We start from the raw sequence: 18,085 nt of genomic DNA, 5'->3' as shown, positions 1-18,085 counted from the left end.
ATATCTCCTCACATTTTCACTGTCAGCCCAAGAATTTTAGACGACTATACTCCCCAGCCTACTCTCCCATTACCAAACGCACCTAACCTTGGTGGCTGCTTCAGGTCACCCTCTCACTGTCCCTCATTTCCTGAGTCTCATACTAGATTTTTTTCCCCATTTGTGCCCACTGTGAGGGTGTAACACCTCTTAGATACCACCCCAACACTGACTCCCAAATTTCTAACTATAGTTTTGACTCCCTTCCCAAACTCCAAATTTCAATTGCCTACTCAGTATTTCCACTTGGATGTCAAATAGACATCTAAATTTAATACATCCAAAGCTGAACTCATCTTCCCCATTAACACCACTCCACCTACAGCCCTTCAAATCTCAGCCAATGGCACTTCCAGCCTTATAATCATCCAAATCCATTCATTCAGTTCAGTTGCTCAGTCATGTCCAACTCTTTGCGACCCCATGGACTGCAGCATGCCAGGCCACCTTGTCCATCACCAACTCCTGGAGCCTAATCAAACTCATGTCCATCGCATCAGTGATGCCATCCAACCAACTCATCCTCTGTCAGCCCCTTCTTCTCCCACCTTCAATCTTTCCCAGCATCAGGTTCTTTTCCAATGAGTTGGTTCTTCGCATCAGGTGGCCAAAGTATTGGAGTTTCAGCTTCAGCATCAGTTCTTCCAATGAATATTCAGGACTGATTTCCTTTAAGATTGACTGGTTGGATCTCCTTGCAGTCCAAGGGATTCTCAAGAGTCTTCTCCAACACCACAGTTCAAAAGCATCAATTCTTCGGCACTCAGCTGTCTTTACAGTTCAACTCTCACATGCATACATGACTACTGGAAAAACCACAGCTCAAAACAATGACTAGAAAGCAGTCTAAGCACAATGCTAGTTAACTAAAACTGAAGGCTGTCCTGGGGATTGGGATCAAAGACATATAATCATTAAACTGTTTTCTAAAATAGGTTAAAATTAATTTTTAAGTCTAGGATTTAGATTTTGACATTTTAATTTCTTTTGAATACAAGTCACTTTTTGCAAGCTAGGAGGCAGATCAAGCTAAGACAGTCCAGTTCTCTAGAGATCCAGGCCAATTCTTAAAATCTTCAGCAGAATGACATTAATACAAGGTGTCAACAATGGGATTATAAACTCTAAATAATAACCATTCGTCTACATTTTTTCCTTAGGAAGCAGCCAAAAGTCTAGTCCATAAAGGTACGATATAAGAACATTTTGATCTACACAGGACAGAATGATCCAAATTTTATGCTGGCCAACCTATCAGTAGGCCAGATCAGAGCTGGCCAAGGATTGGTGTACAGAGAAGAGTGTTTACATTTTGAAAATTTGCTTTGAGGTTTAAAAAATTCCTAGTTGTTGTTAATAAGAAAGGAAGTAAAAAATATTATAGATGCACCACACTGATATTTGATTGTGCCAAGGTCTTCCACTGGAACACAAAGTTAAAGAGTATGGGGAGAAGACACTTATTTTCAAAATAAATTACTTAGTAATAAGAAATCTGACATATCGCATTCTTCCATTTGCCATAAGAACATTCTGACCATGAGGACTATTTAAAAGAATGCTCAACTCTAAAAAGGGTGGTGGCAGAACACTTTCCACTACAGAATAACCTCCCACTTTCCCATACAATTAACTGCTCCTCTCCCATGATGCATATTCATTCAGAAAAACTTTGTCAGGAGCTTTTTGCCAGGGCCAGAAAATGAAAAATAAGAGAATGCCCGAATGACAGTTACTTGTGAGCTTAGTTAACATCTTTCAGGATGGACCCATAAAATCTGGCCACTGTTTTGTTAAACATCTGCAAACTGCAGAACTCCTTAGCCCTTAGTCATAGTTTCTGCTCAATGTCTTAAAGCTGGGCTCATTTCCATCTGTGACTTTTTTCTTCAGTGCTGGGGTGGGTGCTAGTCATCAAAGTCTGGAATGTCATCATAGGAGTATCCCCGGTAGCCTTTGGATGCATAGTAGGCGATGCGCAGGTGGTAAAATCCTGGCAGGAACACCAGGATGCCAATGATCAGGACAGGAACAGCCCGGTCTGCCCCCTGGTGGCAGAAGGAAGCAAACATTACTACCACGCAAGTTATTACATTTTAAAATAAAGTCATGGGTCCAATTCATAAATCAGTTATCATATACTTTTCAGAGCTTTGGGAACTATACTACCAAGAGAAAATGTTTATATCTCTTTGTCTCTTTAACAATTGCTGAAAAATTGCAAAGTACTAAAATTATAAAGAAATTATTCATGTTCATCCACAGATACTTTGGCTAACTTTTACTCCTTTAAAGTTTTTAGTTGTGAATATACCAAACTCTGTGCCTTGTTTTTCGTGCCTTATTATAACACAGTCTGGGTTTCCCTCATAGCTCAGTTGGTAAAGAATCTGCCTGCAATGCAGGAGACCTGGGTTTGATTCCTGGGTTGGGAACATCCCCTGGAGAAGGAAATGGCAACCCACTCCAGTATTCTTGCCTGGAGAATCCCATGGATTCTGGCAGGCTACTGTCCATGGGGTCACAATAGTCGGACACGACTGAGCAACTAAACCACCACAACACAATCTACAAAGATCTGCTATTAACAGATACTGACAGGCTGCTTCATTCAAAACTGAAAGAGGATTATTTACCTCATATGGTTACAGTGGAAATTAAATGAAGTGATTGATACATGTAAAGGAAGTAGCCCCAGCTGGCACACAATGACAATAAATGCAAGCTTAAAACCAAAGGAAGAGAACTTTTAAAGGGGATTATTTGAACATTAAAAATGATGGTCTACAACTTTCAGTTGACATAGTTGGTGCTATTTCTATTATCTTATTTTACATTTTCTCTGGAGAAGGAAATGGCGACCCACTCCAGTACTCTTGCCTGGAAAATCCCATGGACGGAGGAGCATGGTAGGCTACGGTCCATGGGGTTGCAAAGAGTCGGACACGACTGAGCGACTTCACTTTCACTCTTACATTTTCTACTTTTCTGTTTCTTTTTTTCAGGATTTCGACTGTACATCCCTAAGGAGATATATCCTAAGGATTAAAAGAGTTGCTAAGAAAACTTACAGTGAGTTCAGCCTTCTTTTACTTAGCATTAATATTGCTGTTACTCTTAAACTGCTGTTGCTGCTACTAAGTTGCATCAGTCATGTCTGACTCTGTGAGACCCCACAGACGGCAGCCCACCAGGCTCCTCTGTCCCTGGGATTCTCTAGGCAAGAATACTGGAGTGGGTTGCCATTTCCTTCTCCTATTACTTTTAAACTATTTAATGTCAAATAAGGCATGAAGAAATTATTTCAATATCATTGGGATAGACATACATACCTAAAAGCAAAGAAATTAACTTCAAACTGTAACCTTAAACTTGCATGGGAAATATCTAATACTATAGCTATTATGACATATTAGATTGGCCAAAAAGTTCATTTAGGTTTTTTTGTAAGATGTTTTGGAAAAACCCAGAACTTTTTGGTCTGGTCAATGTCTATACAATATTTCCCTGTTTTCTAAAGGACACCTATTTCCTAATTCTGTCTCTGAAAAAGCCTAGAAAAAATGAAAACCAATAGTAATGGCATCATTAATGCCCAGTTTGTGAGCTCTAAATCTACTTCCCATAAAGAAACCAGAGCTCCTTAGCGAAATGGCTGTTTAAAAGTTGGGGGACAGGAAATACACAGATGGGCCTGGGCCTGGGATAACATGCTGAGCCAGAAAGCAAGAAAACTATTAAAGGCTTTGAGAACCCATGTGTAATAGCAAACACACAGCATCCCTATGAAATATTCTTTCTAAAAGAAAACCAAAGTAGATCTAAATCTAAGCAAGTTCCTAGATCTATCAGTGCGCAAAAAAAGGGGAATAGAAAAACAAGGTAAATTGTATTAAGACAATACCCCTAGATCTATGTAAAAACTGTTAGAGAGGCATACTGAAGACGTACACTTAATAATTTACCAGCAAAATGTAAATCTGGTATTTGCTTTAGTATATATAGAAAAAAAAGTTGGGGGTATAGATGAAACAAAAGGTCACTAACTGTTGATGTTCAACTGCGGATATATACTGGGGGTTCATTATGTTATTTCATCTACTTCTGTTTTGTTTGAAATGTCTGCAATAAGAAGTGAAAAAACCCCAAACCAAACCAAAAACCAAAACAATCTAATAAGTGATTTTCTTAGTTAACACCTTTATCCTTACTTATAGTCTTTTATAAATCACACAAGGTGAAGTGCTATTTGTGATCTCACCTCCACTCTCAATTTTTACATCATTAATAAAGTTAACTGAAGGCACAGTCCTGAAGTTCAATGTTCAAATTCAGACAGCACTAAGGAAGCCTCTGGTAGTCACATGATACTTTTAAAATAGCTAAAGACAAATTGCGACACAGCTAAAGCAAATTTATATACATCTCAAAAGCCATGTGCAGCCATTTTATTGGGACAGTCTACTATTCCTAATTCCAAGGATAATGCCCAGAGTTTTAGCTCTTTGCTGTGTTCCCTATACAAAGCAATGTGACCATCATCCCCTGGTCTGGTGTGTGTTGAAGATCAGATGTGAACTATGGTTAATATTAGTTTAGATGCTGTGTATAAGCATCTGTATTGGGCTTCCCTAGTGGTTCAGATGGTAGAGAATCTGCCTACAATGAAGAAGACCCCAGTTCAATCTCTGGGTTGGGAAAATCACCTGGAGAAGAATATCCTCCAGTATTCTTGCCTGGAGAAATCCACAGACAGAACAGCCTGGTGGGCTACAGTCCATGGGGTCACAAAGAGTTGGACATGACTGAGAGACTAACACTGCCAGTACTATACAATCCAAGAGAAAGAACCACCAAAAACCACTTTAGGTTTCTAAGGTATTATACTGAAGCTCAACAGGAACTTCAACCAAATCCAATTTAAGAAAGATCTGGTCCATGAGCCAAAAGTCTTGGCTTGGTCAGTGGCCCCAGACCTATACAATCCTCACTGCTTCTGCCCAAACACTAACTACGGTTGTATGTCTGCGGCACTGCAAAGTTACAATAATAGCATCCCACTCCAGTTATAAACTTTATCACTCAGGAATCCTCAGTACTAGACTCAGCTGTGCTGTTCCAAACTATGATGGTAGGAAAATTGCCCACATCTCAGAGGGAAAATTTGCCCACCTGCCATACCCACCTCATAGGATCTGAGAGAAGTTTGTTGAGGCTCAAAGGAAGAAGCATCTTGTTATCTGAGAACAAAATCTTAAAAAAAAAAAACAAAAACAAAAACCACCTTTTCTTCTTTCTGCTGAAATATGCTGTACTAGATAGAAGACAACAGAGTGGCTGACATTTTAAACATCTTCTGGAAATCCCACAAGCCCCTCAGCTTACCCCTTTGCTGATATAGCCTGCCAGCAGGAGGGAGCCTATGATAATGAGAAAGGCGCCAATCAAAAACAGCACTGTAGCGAGCGCAATGGCCTTATATGGGATCTTAGGAGGGCTTTTCTTAAACTGGAAGAGAAACAAACAAAAAAAGACAAAGAAGAACATTATGAATATACAGGACTCAGATACTTGAAAGCAGGGAGGATAAGAAAATCAATCTTGGTGTGTCTTGAAGTAAGTCCTACCACCCACTGCAGCTCTGGGAGAGAAAGGAAAATGACTGCAGGAGAGGAAGCTCCAGTTATTGCTCTAACAATAACTCGAGTAAGGAAATCTCAGCAGAATGTTATTTTTTCTAGTTCTAGTCTCATTCCACAGACCACTCACTGTACTGTTAAAAAAATCATTTTCTTACAAAAACAAGACACTTCATGTTACACATGTTTTTAATAAACATGCCTTTGCACATGGAAGAATGTACTAATCTATAGGGATTAAAAGTGAACATCAAGCTCTGGAAAAGTAAGAAGAAAAAAATGATTTCTGGAATTCAAAGTTAAGCTGGGATCTGGTCAAAGGTTTTAAAAACAACCTTTTCTGAAGCATTAGTTGCCTGACCCACCGAGCAAGTAACCTGCCTTACTAACAAGTTCAATTCAAGGTTAAAACATTCAAAGACAAATTTCTAAGGTTTGGCTCATGTTTGTGTGTGACCAAATTGACTGGAAGCTTTTCCAACCTGCTTTAAAAAAAAACAACAACTCTCTCCTTCAAATGTGGGTCCCAAAAGTACAAAGAATAATTGATTTCTTTATACTGATACTTATTTAAAGGATGGGGTTCCTGCTACTTCTTTGATCTTAGTTCCACCTAAAATAGTCTAGTGTAAAGGGAAGCGGCCAAAAGGAGATGCTACACCCTTAAGTACTTTATAAACCATGATCAGGAAGGACACACATTTAAAAAATATTCTCTGTTTTACTTACTGTTTGCCACAAAGAATACCTTTAATAAATTGGATCTCATGACATCAGGAAAGAAGGAAGATTCCCACAATCTGCTGGCTTTAGCAGTGAGTTTCTCCCTTAAAAGATGAACTGGTTTTGACTGAAGTGTAAACAAACTGGTAACACAGTCTTTAAAAAATTCTACTTAACAAAATAATCTGATTACTTCCAGATAAACTAAATAAAATTTGCAACTATTAGACTCTGGCATTACAACTAAAATTTCTCAGAAATGGACAAATATTTATATTGGTTTGAAACTGCTCTGCCAAGGTCCCTCTTTCTGCACACTATGGGTGACAGTCTCAGCAGTTTCTTTTCTGCTCCCTCTAAACCCTAGGCACAATCAGCAAAACCTGGATCTGATCAAAAACAATCAGTCTCCCTGCTAACTCAGCATCAATAGAGCCAGCTAATCTCATCAGGTCCTTTCTGTATTTACCTGAAGGTCAATGTAGCCATCATCCGTACTAGCGAGTCTTGAGTATTTCACTTTGCTACTGGGAATTCCAGTAGCCAGGTTGGTACGAGACGGCATCATAACACGCTGACACAGCTACAGTATGAAAACAAAGAAAAGTATTATTGTCTGCAGGCTACAATAATGTGTTTGTTATACATACTGGAGTTCCGGGCTGCTTGTTCTTAGAGCCTGATATTCCTTTGACATGAAAACATTCTCATTATGCCTCTACTCTAGTTTCTCCTGGTAGAATAAGAATCAAGACATTTGCCAAGAACCAGACTTCATATTTATTTTGCCATTAATGTTTCTCTGCCTCCTAATTTTTTCAAAGTCACAAGAGAGTAGGTGAAACAGTGGTCACTTAAATCCATCTGACATTTCAACCATTCTGCTACAGTACTGCCTGTCCCCCCATCACTGCTTCCACAAAAAGCAAGAGGAGCATATACTCAAGTGATTCTCTTATTTGACTAGGACAGAGGAGAGAGGGTGAGAAATGAAATATATTCACATCAGCATTTTGCCTATTTTCCTCTGATGGATATCATCCATTTAACACAAAAGATCTGTAAAAGTTCTTGTAAATTTGGATAAGCTATTGGCTACCAGTATTATACCAGTGTCCTCTGATTTGCCTGTCTCTCTGCTCCACCCCAGAGGGCTTCCTCATTGGCTCAGCCGTAGAGTCCAATGGAGGAGACCCAAGTTCAGTCCCGGGGTTGGTTAAGATTCCCCTGGAAGAGGGCATGGCAACCCACTCCAGTATTCTTGCCTAGAGAATCTCATGGACAGAGGAGCCTGGCAGGCTACAGTCCATGGGGTCGCCAAGAGTCCAACACAACTGAAGTGACTGAACATGAATGCACTGCTTCAGCCCAAGCACTGCAAGTAGCAATTTCATTTTCCAAGTTACTTCTTCAGCTACATCAAAAACAAAACAAACAAACTCTGAATAAATACTTGGTTTTTGTTCAAACTAGTCAAAGTTGACTCCTATAATGGAATCGTGCCTATTACGTCACCAGCTTAAAAGTATGTAAGATTAAATTGAAAAACATTTGTAATTGGTGTACTTTTCCTCCATAAAATCACCAAGTTATGTGAATGAAACAAGTAAACCTTTTTTGATCAAGTTACTTGATTTCTAAAAGTGAAACATATCTAAGCAGTTTATATATACTTAATTCTGAAATATTAATAAGCTGTTTTAAGTGGTCTGCAGACAACCTAATTAGCATTATAAAGGAACTGGTGCTAAACGCTCCTGTTCCTTTTTAGTAATTTTGTAATGATGTAGAAATCAAGTACTGAAAAAAATAAAAGTGTGCTTTCTTATACGCCTTTCAAAAATGGTTAGATCAAATTATGTCAAAAACTATGTTTTTAAGTGTTGTGATCCTGATTACACGATAATCTATATTTAATTCTATAAAACTTTAAGTCCAAACTACCAATAAGTGGGGGGTTTTGAGAGCATTTAATCACCTGTGATTTGTATCAGTCTTTAAAAGTTTACATACTGTCATTAACTATTCATGCTACTGCTACTGCTAAGTCACTTCGGTCGTGTCCGACTCTGTGGGACCCCAGAGCTGGCAGCCCACCAGGCTCCCCCGTCCCTGGGATTCTCCAGGCAAGAACACTGGAGTTGGTTGCCATTTCCTTCTCCAATGCATGAAAGTGAGAAGTGAAAGGGAAGTCGCTCAGTCCTGTCCGACTCTTTGCGACCCCATGGACTGCAGCCCACCAGGCTCCTCCGTCCATGGGATTTTCCAGGCAAGAGTACTGGAGTGGGGTGCCATTGACTTCTCTGTAACTATTCATACACTGCATCAAAACATAAAAATAGGCATGGCGTGAGGAACACCAGACGACTGCTTATTAGTAGCAGAGTAAGAATTCTAAAAGAGGGAAAAGGAAAAATGTAAAGCAATGTTTTCTGAGTACCTGCCCAACAGGCTTTTTTATCAGCCTCACCGGAATCCCAAAATTTCTTCAGCACTTGAATGCTGCAAGAATTTTGAAAGCATAGCACTTAGCATACAGCTTCGCACTACGCGCCTCTCCACACTATTTCCCTGTCCGCTTCCAGACCCAGCCAGCAAGAGAAATAAGAACTGACGTGAATTTAGATGGAAATATCTGCTTTCAGGAAAGCGGCCTGCCGTGCCCCGGGAGGGTGAATGCTCCACACAGATGACTCCAGCCTTGACCGGCGGAGAACGCAGTCTTGGCCGCGTCGCAAGCCTGAGGCGAGCGCTTCCGCTTCCGCTCCCGCCCAGCGAGCACGCACGCCGTATCCGGGGCCCGAGCGCGGACAGCTCGCTCACGGTTGGCAGCTGGAGCGCCCGAGACCTCCCCCAACTGCCACCCGGCCTCGACCGGCTAGACGCCGGAAGTGGCGTATGTTTTGGAGGCTGCGGGCCGGACGTGGCGTCAACGGGGGCGATGCCTTCTCATTCTACTTTCTTCGGTTTCAAGCCCGCTTTCTTTCCAGCGGCCCGCACAAGTCGTCGGGTCTTAGCGCTGCGCAAGCGGAGCGCGCCCCGTGGGGTTTTCTAAGGCTCTGCAGTCCGGGCTGGCTGTCCACCATTTCCGCCGGGGCCGGTGGGTTCCTAGGCAGCGGCGCCGCCTGGGTCACAGTCAGGCCCAGGACTACCCGGCCACGTGTTTCTTTCCGGCCTCCCTGGCAGTGTAGGGAGCTCAGTGGCGCTGCGAAACGCAGAAGCCGAGCTGACGAAGCTCCAGAAAGCTGGAGCTGCCAGGTCTCCGTGTGCCCAGGCAAGGCCGCCTTCCCCCGGGTCTGCGCAGCGTTGCCTGCCGCCGTCTACCTCACCCACTACTCTGGAGTAGCACCCTACATTCTCGTGCTTCAGTTTCCTGCACATTTTCAGGCCATGCCCCATTAAGAGGGCTGCCCACAAGGGACATTTTGCAATACATAAAGCTCTTTAAAATGTCAACCTTTATTAAAGTATAATTTACATATAAAGTACAATTGGGTTAGGTTTTTTTTTGACAAATGCAGTGGAGACATCACCACAGTGTAGATAAAACATTTTTTTCATTCCAAAACCTTCAGGCCCCTCTGTTGTTAGTCTCCTTCCCCAACACACCCGGAAGGTAATTTATCTACTGGATATAGTGAGTTCTGCTGCTGCTGCTAAGTCGCTTCAGTCGTGTCCGACTCTGTGCGACCCCATAGACGGCAGCCCACCAGGCTCCCCCGTCCCTGGGATTCTCCAGGCAAGAACACTGGAGTGGGTTGCCATTTCCTTCTCCAATGCATGAAAGTGAAAAGTGAAAATGAAGTCGCTCAGTCGTGTCTGACTCTTAGCGACCCCATGGATTGTAGCCCACCAGGCTCCTCCGTCCATGGGATTTTCCAGGCAAGAGTACTGGAGTGGGGTGCCATTGCCTTCTACCACCGGATAACTAGAATTTAATATATGACTTTGTAGCACAATTACTGCTGGGCCTTTTTCACTTTCTTGGTTGACTCCTGACACCCATGGAAACCATTTTCATCCTTCAAGGGAATAAGTCCCCCCTGCCCCTCCCAAAAGTCTACTTACACTAGAAAAACTTTTTGCACTAACACTTCCAAGACTCCTGTACAAGGCTCCCTAGGCTAAAAAAACACTGCCCTACAACAATGCTGTAAGTGACCTTATAAAGGCCATTGAACTTTGCAAACATTAAGCTTCTGTAAAGTGTTAGTTTCTGATAATACAAAGTATTATATGTGTTCTACTCTCTTTTCATTTCTTGAGCTCGTCAGAATACCAAAGTAAGTTTGGCAAATGAATCACCCCAAAATACTCGCTGTATTTGGAATACTTTAGACTGAAAAAATAGAGCAGTTACATGAAAGAGCTGCTTGAACTGTAACTTGTTTAGGATACTTGCAATCATTGTAGTCCAAATGAAGGCACTGTCCTATGATGATGCTTAAATTCAAATGACTTTTATTTAAATTGAAAATGATACTTAAAACACATTTATTAGAGTCAAAACTCTTTTGTTTATAAAAACTATAAGGATTATTCCTAGGTAAGGCAGAAGTATTACTCAGTTAACAAGACCAGATTTGACTTTGCACTTTTCTTTAAACAAGTTGTAGAGAATGGAGAAAAAAAAAGTTATTTACAGAAAACATTATCTACATATGTACTCAGAGGTACAAAGACAAAAAAGACTTAAGTGTGTGCTGGCATCTCAGAAGCAGTTCTCAAAGAGCTTAGTTTTATTTCTTTGAATTTTAAGAATGTCTAAGATCCTTCTTCATCCTCGATCTTGGGAGCCAAATAGTACTTTAAATGTCCCATATCAGCAATTTTATACTCTACAACTGAAAGAAAACAGGAGAACATAGTTAATTATTGAGAAGTACCACATACACTACCTACAAAACCAACATTCAACAAGTTTATTATCTTACCAAGGGGTACATCTGCAGACATACTGAGTGTTACTGTAGGAGACAGTGGAGTGGCTTTTGTAAAGAAGTTCAGGTACCTCAGTGCAAAAGTTAGCTGAACTGGTTCATTCATCTCTATGGTAACCTTAGGGAGAAAACAAGAGTCATTATACTGAACATTAAGAAAACGGCAATCCATTCATTTATAGTATACATTAAAAAATAATCAGCTAATAAATAAAGGAATAAAATAATATATTACAATTCTGCAAACCCTAAGGACTTAATGATTATAGACAAAATTTATTATGGCTGATAAAAATCACAAAGATATCCAAATACCTCACGTCTCCTATAGAGGGACACACCATTATCTATAAAATGTTCTCCTTCTCCCACCTCCAAACAAAACACCTTGAAAATCATCAAGCCCCTAGAGCTGTATCTATCAGAAAATGGATTTGAAGAACATATTAACTGACACAAGGAACTCAGTGGGCAAAATCCAGACTTTGGGAAATTTGATAACAAATGACTTAGTTTCTTCAACAAATGAAATTGTAATGGAGAGAAGGAAACTGAAACTGGAGAAACAATGGATTAAAAGAAACCTAATAAGCACATCCCAATGAACTGTAATGTATGGACCTTATTAAAAATCTTGATTCAAATAAACTGAAATAACAAGGGAAGCAGAACACTGAAAAATTCCTTAACATAAATTTTCTTAGATGTCATAAAATGTTTATACTATAATAATAGTAAGATATTCATTGTGTGAACTTTTTAAATTTCTGGCTTTGCCTCACAGCTTGCAAGATCTTAGTTCCCAGACCAGGGATTGAACACATAGCCTCATCAGTGAAAGCATGGAGTCCTAACCACTGAACTACTGAGAGAAAAGCAAAACTCAAGATTGGCAAGGAAATGAGACGTAATTTAGAATAAAAGAGTTAGCTCCAGGAGTTTTGTTACTAATATATATTTATTACATATATATATATTTAGACTCTTTATTTTAAAGTTAATATATAAGGATTACATAAGAGCTAGATTTTCGCCCCAACCAGATCCTTTTATTGAGTTGCTTAATTATTTGGTAAAAACACAGTAAATACCCACAGAAAGCCAAGGGTAGCCTCCCAATCATATTCTTAAGAGTATGTGTGAGACTGATACACAAACTCATTCTTCTGTAGTTTTATAAAGGTAGCACTGAATTTGCGTTCCCTTCTCACAAATTTAAGTTATACGGCATTTATAGATCAGTTGCAGATTTCAAGTGTCTTTCAATTCTCACAAATCAGTTACTTGAAAATGCAAACTGTTTTTCTTTAGAGCTTTCTTTAATCTTAGTAATTACCGTGCTATGGACCAAATGTTTGTGTCCACCCCCCATCAAATTCACATTAAAACCATATTTTCAATATGATGTTATTGGAGGGGACTTTGGGAGGTGCTTAGGTTAGGAAGGCAGAGCCCTCATGAATGGGATTAGTGCCTTTTAGAGACCCCAGAGAACTCCCCTACCCCTTTCACCAGGTTAAGGAGGCTGCTGTCTTCTTAAATGAAGAAGCAGGCCCTCATCAGACACCAAATCTGCCAGCTTCAATACACTTTTGTTGTTTATAAGCCACTCAGTCTATGGTATTTTGTCCCAGTAGCCTTAGCAGACTAGGACATAACCTAGTGTAATTCTTCAAAGTATTTTGTTTACTTAAAAACTACTTACAGCTTCCTCCTCTTTATCAACATTACTTGTCTGTGACAACTTAATATTTCCATTTCCAAGTTCTCCACTTGCAGAAAATTTCACTCCATCTTTTGCACAGGAAATTACAACAGCATCTCCAATGTGACTGAGATCTCGGCATATACGTGCAAATTCACCAGAAGGCATCTTTACTACACAGCTATACTCTTGTTCCTATAAAACAAAGAAATGTAAAGGTCATGGAAATGAAAGATTTGGGACCCTCACTTCTGGAAGATTCAACATCTAAACAAGAACTCAGAATTAAGATTTTCTGATTACTCTGAAATATCACTCATTGTGCAATTTCTTAACATTCTACTAAAAAAAAATGCAGATATAAAAAAGTATAAGAATAATCATACTAAGAAACCAATTAGAACTTAAACTTTAAAAAAAGTAAATGCATTATCCAGGGAACAAGAGCCTCCATCTAATCACTCTATAGGAGGTCTAAATCAAGAAGACATTAGGATATGGCATACAAATGGTAACAGCACAAATAGGTTTGCTTTCCAAAACAAGAGCATGTTAGGCATTGTAAACATCTGAACACATCTTCTTTCGATGTTGATAAAACCTAACCATAATGAATTTCTGCTAAAATAGCTTTAAAATCTCCTTTCAATACAAATCAAGCACTCTAGGAATAATAATTTTTTTTAAAAGATGCAGAGGTTAATGCAAATATGTCCTTGGCAGCAATGAATTCAAACCAATGAGCCACTGTAGAACACCATAATTTAATAAAATGACAAATATGCCAGTCTAAATACCCTACTCTGGAATATACATGAGCAGATATATAGAAAAGTTCTATTAGGAAGTAGGCTTTAAATTATTATATAAATATATGTTATGTAACTATCATGACTGTGTACAGCATGCTCAATCAGAAACTTGTGATACTCACTGGAATTCCAAGCTGTTCAACATCTAAATCCATTAACTTCATTTCATAGTCCGAAACCTTTTCCTGATCTACCAAAAGAAAGCAAATATGAAGAAAAACATGTAAGTTTACATCTAAGAGGTATATTTTACAATCATCAGACTTGGGAAATACTGACACTGCATTTTAATTTCCTCTACCATAACTCAGTAGAAGGGTGGACTTACTTGGAGCTTCAAATACTAGTGCCAAGGTGTCCGCGTTATCTTCAGCCCTTAAGGTAATGATGTCTTCATTGCCAGCACATTTTAGTATTTTGGACATGCTAGAACAGAGAAGACAAAGGATTTTAAATCAACACCATCTTCTCAAGATCGTTAGTTTTCTAATGGAATTAAAATCAGGAGTTACCACTTTTAACCATTAGTTGCTGTTGTTTAGACCCTAAGTGGTGTCTCCTGGACTGCAGCCTATCAGGGTCCTCTGTCCATGAGATTTCCCAGGCAAGAATACTGGAGTGGGTTGCCATTTCTTTCTCCAGGGATCTTCTCCACCCAGGGATCGAACCCTCATCTCCTGCATTGGCAAAGTGATGCTTTACAAGTGAGCCACCAGGGAAACCCTTAACCAGTAGGCCATCTGTCAGATTGGAAAACGTACTGCACGAGGGATATGCAAACCGGTCCAGACACTTTGGAATGCGGTCTGGCAGTATTTATACCCAAAAGGCCCACAACATACCAAGAGCAGTTTCACTCCTGGATATAAATAAAAGGACAATATTTTATGAATTTCGGGTGGGTGAAGTAAATTATCGGGCCAATTATCTTTAAAAATGATCTAATAAAGCTATTAAAGTACACTGCATGTACTATGGGTGTTTATCATAAGCTTTAAGATGTCAGCATGGTATTTATCATAAGCTTTAAACATGTGTAGTTCAAAAGTTGAACGCCACTGCCCTGGAGAAAATTTTCAAGTCCAGGATCTTAGGGTGCTCACCGCAACTTTGCAGTAATAAAAGAAATACTCTGGTCCCTAGATAGGGTGACTGAACTAGGATACACTATAAAGCACTTTAAGTCAACCAGGTCCAAGGTTTCTCATCCAAGTTGCCTGCACTTGATGACCAAAGCGTTCTGCAACAGTCTTTTCCTGGCACCGCAAAGTCCATCATTTTCCCGCCACCACCCGCTTTGTGACTTTGGCGCGGAAAACAACCGGTTCGCAGTTTGCGCTGCAGCCAGCGCGGGCTTTGCAAACCGCGCGCTCTGCTGGGTCCCGCCACCCGCCCCCCAACTCCGCAGCAGGCCAATGAGAAGACGCAGATGGCCCACGCCAGCCAATAAGGGCCCGGCTCGTAGGAGCTCGCGCCAAAAGCCAGAGGTAGGAGGGGACCATGGCCCGGATGTCCGAGGCTTTGGAGCTCACCTGGTGAGGTTCACGCCCATGGCCAAGTTGCGGTCGCAGCGGTAAGTGTCGAAGCCCTCGGAGCGAAGGGTTAGCTGCACCAAGGAGACATGAGACGAGTCCATGCTCTGCAGGTTCACGCCACTTGAGCTGATGTCCCAGCAGGCCTCGTTGATGAGATCCTTAAGCGCCTCCAGCACTTTCTTCAAGATGGAGCCCTGGACCAGGCGCGCCTCGAACATGGTGGCGGAGTCGCAATGACACGGCTACAGGTAGAAGGAGTGAGGAAGGTGTAGCCGGCTTAGGCTTCAGAGGTTGAGAGCGAGAGGCGGAACACGACTAAGAACGCCTGAGACGAAGGAAGCCTCTAACAGGTAGCCGCGCCTGCAGCCGTTTAATACTGCCGCGTCTGGTAGCGCGCGCTACGCCCCCTCGCCCCTTGTTGGTACGTCATCACGCTGCCTCCTGCTGCCTGGGCGGAGAGACTGTAAAGCCAATCCTGTCCGTGCAGTGCACGAAAGCCGCCCCACCCCGAACATCCATTGGAGGATGCGGGTATGGGGGCGGGGCAGGAGCGCCGCGTTTCGTTGGCCCAGCAGATAGGCGTGCGCTGGAGTCCTGGCCATTTTGTTATGTTCCGGCACCCGTTAGGGGAGTCCTTGTGAGTGTGAAAATCAGTCCTAGACTGGGCGGGAATGGTCGATGAGCTGCGACTCTGTGGTGCCTCATCAGCCTCCCGCTTGAGGGGTAGAAAATTTACAGCCGTGAGTGAAACGTAAATCGAGGCTCTGTGCTCAGTCGCATCAGTTTGACTCTTTAGGAAGAAAAGCCACCTTTTCTTTAGCTGCTTTAAGGGAGGTAGTTATGATTAAAAACAACAACAAAACAGTTATCTCCCCACCACCAGCTCTTAAAGCTCCTCCGCCACCTACACACCAATTGATATCATTTATTGTATGTAACTTTCTAAGTTTTTTTCCTCTAAAAGTATATATCTTAAAAAAAAAATGAGTTCATGCCATAAAGAATAAAGCAAAGTGCTTACTAAAGTATGTTTAATTTTATGCCGGGTTCATGTTTTGTTATCAGCACCTCTTAAAAAGATGGCATCATATCCTACAAAGGTAACCTAACCTAATTGCCAATCTCTTGTAATTCGGGCAACTCCTTTAGTATTGCTGGATAGAGGAGCATACGCATTAAATTTTTGATAAATGTTTAACTAAGTTGACTTCTAAAAGATTCTAATTTACATTCCAGCCAAGACTATGAGCATGCTCCTTGCCCCTAATTTTTCTAACTATAGTTACTGGCAGTCTAATTTTTAAATCTGTGCTCATTTGTGTGGAAATTTCAATTTGCATATTAAAAGACTGGTGCAAATTGGATATCTTTCATACAGTTCTTGACCATTGCATGTTTATATTTTTTCTGTTAAACTTTTTTCTTATTGATTAAAAGCATTTCATATATTAATCATCTCCCTATTATAAATATTCTCCCTTTGTTTCTTTTTCCTTTGTTTACAGCATTTCTTTTTAGTTGCTTCTAATGTTTTACCTTGGTCTGTAGAATTCTTTAGTCTTTCTACCATGTATGGTGTGGATTTGGTTTTATTTATCCTGTTCATGGAATTTTTGTATTCCTTGGCCAAAAGATTCATGCATTTCATCAAATCTAGAATATTGTCAACCATTATGGTTTCAAAAATTGCCTTTCCCTACTCAATGCTCTCCCTCTAGTATTTCTATTAGATGTGTCTTTAATTGAATTTAAGATACCTTCAGTTGTAAGATGCTCCATTATTTTATGTAGCACAAGAAAATAAAATATGCAACTATCCTGATTTATCATTTAGATTTTCTGTTTTGTTATTATCATAGAACTTTGACTTATAAAACATTTGTATCATATATCACTCTTGTGCCTATGATGCACATATTATATATATAATATATGTGTAAAAGCACACCATATATAAAAGCACTCGTAATATATCTTAACATTCAGTTTCTCAGTTGCTGATAACTGCTGTTTTTCCATATATCACCGTTGTCAAGGCTGTGATTGATGCAGCATTCTTAAGAGTGATACTGGGCTTCTTTGGTGGCTCAGTGATGCAGTCATCTACTAGTGTAGGACCTCTGGGTTCGATCCTAATCCTGACATGCCTTGGAACAAGGGTCTATGCACTACAACTATTGAGCCTGTGCTCTAGAGCCAGGGAGCCACAACCACTGAAGCCTGAGTGCCCTATATCCCATACTCCAAAACAAGAGAAGCTATCACAATGAAAAGCCTATACCCTGCAATGGACAGTAGCCCCCGCTTGCTGCAACTAGAGAAAGCCCAAGAAAAGCAATGAAGACCCAGTGCAGCCAAAAATAAGTAAATAAATGTGAAAAAATTCAAAGCTTTTTAATAAATATTTTCTCCCCGTTTTATTGAGATGTAATTGACATATAGGCTTCCCTAGTGGCTCAGTCGGAGAAGGCAATGGCAACCCACTCCAGTACTCTTGCCTGGAAAATCCCATGGACGGAGGAGCCTGGTAGGCTGCAGTCCATGGGGTTGCTAAGAGTGGGGCACGACTTCCCTTTCACTTTTCACTTTCATGCATTGGAGAAGGAAATGGCAACCCACTCCAGTGTTCTTGCCTGGAGCATCCCAGGGATGGGGGAGCCTAGTGGGCTGCTGTCTATGGGGTCGCACAGAG

At 40.7% G+C, this 18,085-nt stretch overlaps 2 protein-coding genes across 6 annotated transcripts; both read right to left on the bottom strand.

Annotated features, from left to right (window-relative positions):
* Positions 1–1,000: 1,000 nt before the first annotated feature.
* TMEM230 (transmembrane protein 230) lies at positions 1,001–9,306 on the bottom strand. 5 transcript variants are annotated; one of them, XM_044927918.1, is made up of 6 exons: positions 9,017–9,306; positions 6,871–6,984; positions 6,427–6,505; positions 5,425–5,547; positions 5,225–5,292; positions 1,001–2,087 (listed from the first exon to the last, which is right to left on the bottom strand). In XM_044927918.1, the coding sequence occupies exons 2-6, from the start codon at positions 6,891–6,893 to the stop codon at positions 2,060–2,062; spliced, it is 321 nt and encodes a 106-aa protein (XP_044783853.1). In that variant the 5' UTR covers positions 6,894–6,984; positions 9,017–9,306; the 3' UTR covers positions 1,001–2,059. The 5 variants fall into 5 exon arrangements, with proteins under 5 accessions (XP_044783853.1, XP_044783854.1, XP_025119831.1 ...); XM_044927919.1 differs by lacking the exon at positions 6,427–6,505 and having other exon boundaries at positions 9,017–9,276; XM_025264046.2 differs by lacking the exon at positions 5,225–5,292 and having other exon boundaries at positions 9,017–9,268.
* Positions 9,307–10,845: 1,539 nt separating this feature from the next.
* PCNA (proliferating cell nuclear antigen) lies at positions 10,846–15,809 on the bottom strand. Its single transcript, XM_006047748.3, has 6 exons — positions 15,391–15,809; positions 14,187–14,284; positions 13,981–14,048; positions 13,047–13,241; positions 11,336–11,459; positions 10,846–11,245 (listed from the first exon to the last, which is right to left on the bottom strand). The coding sequence occupies exons 1-6, from the start codon at positions 15,609–15,611 to the stop codon at positions 11,166–11,168; spliced, it is 786 nt and encodes a 261-aa protein (XP_006047810.1). The 5' UTR covers positions 15,612–15,809; the 3' UTR covers positions 10,846–11,165.
* Between the last annotated feature and the right edge of the window lie 2,276 nt (positions 15,810–18,085).

This window comes from Bubalus bubalis, chromosome 14 (assembly GCF_019923935.1).
Source record: "Bubalus bubalis isolate 160015118507 breed Murrah chromosome 14, NDDB_SH_1, whole genome shotgun sequence".
Classification (NCBI taxonomy): domain Eukaryota; kingdom Metazoa; phylum Chordata; class Mammalia; order Artiodactyla; family Bovidae; genus Bubalus; species Bubalus bubalis.
The sequence above is the reverse complement of the archived record's forward strand: the minus strand, read 5'-3'. Positions and strand labels throughout refer to the sequence as shown.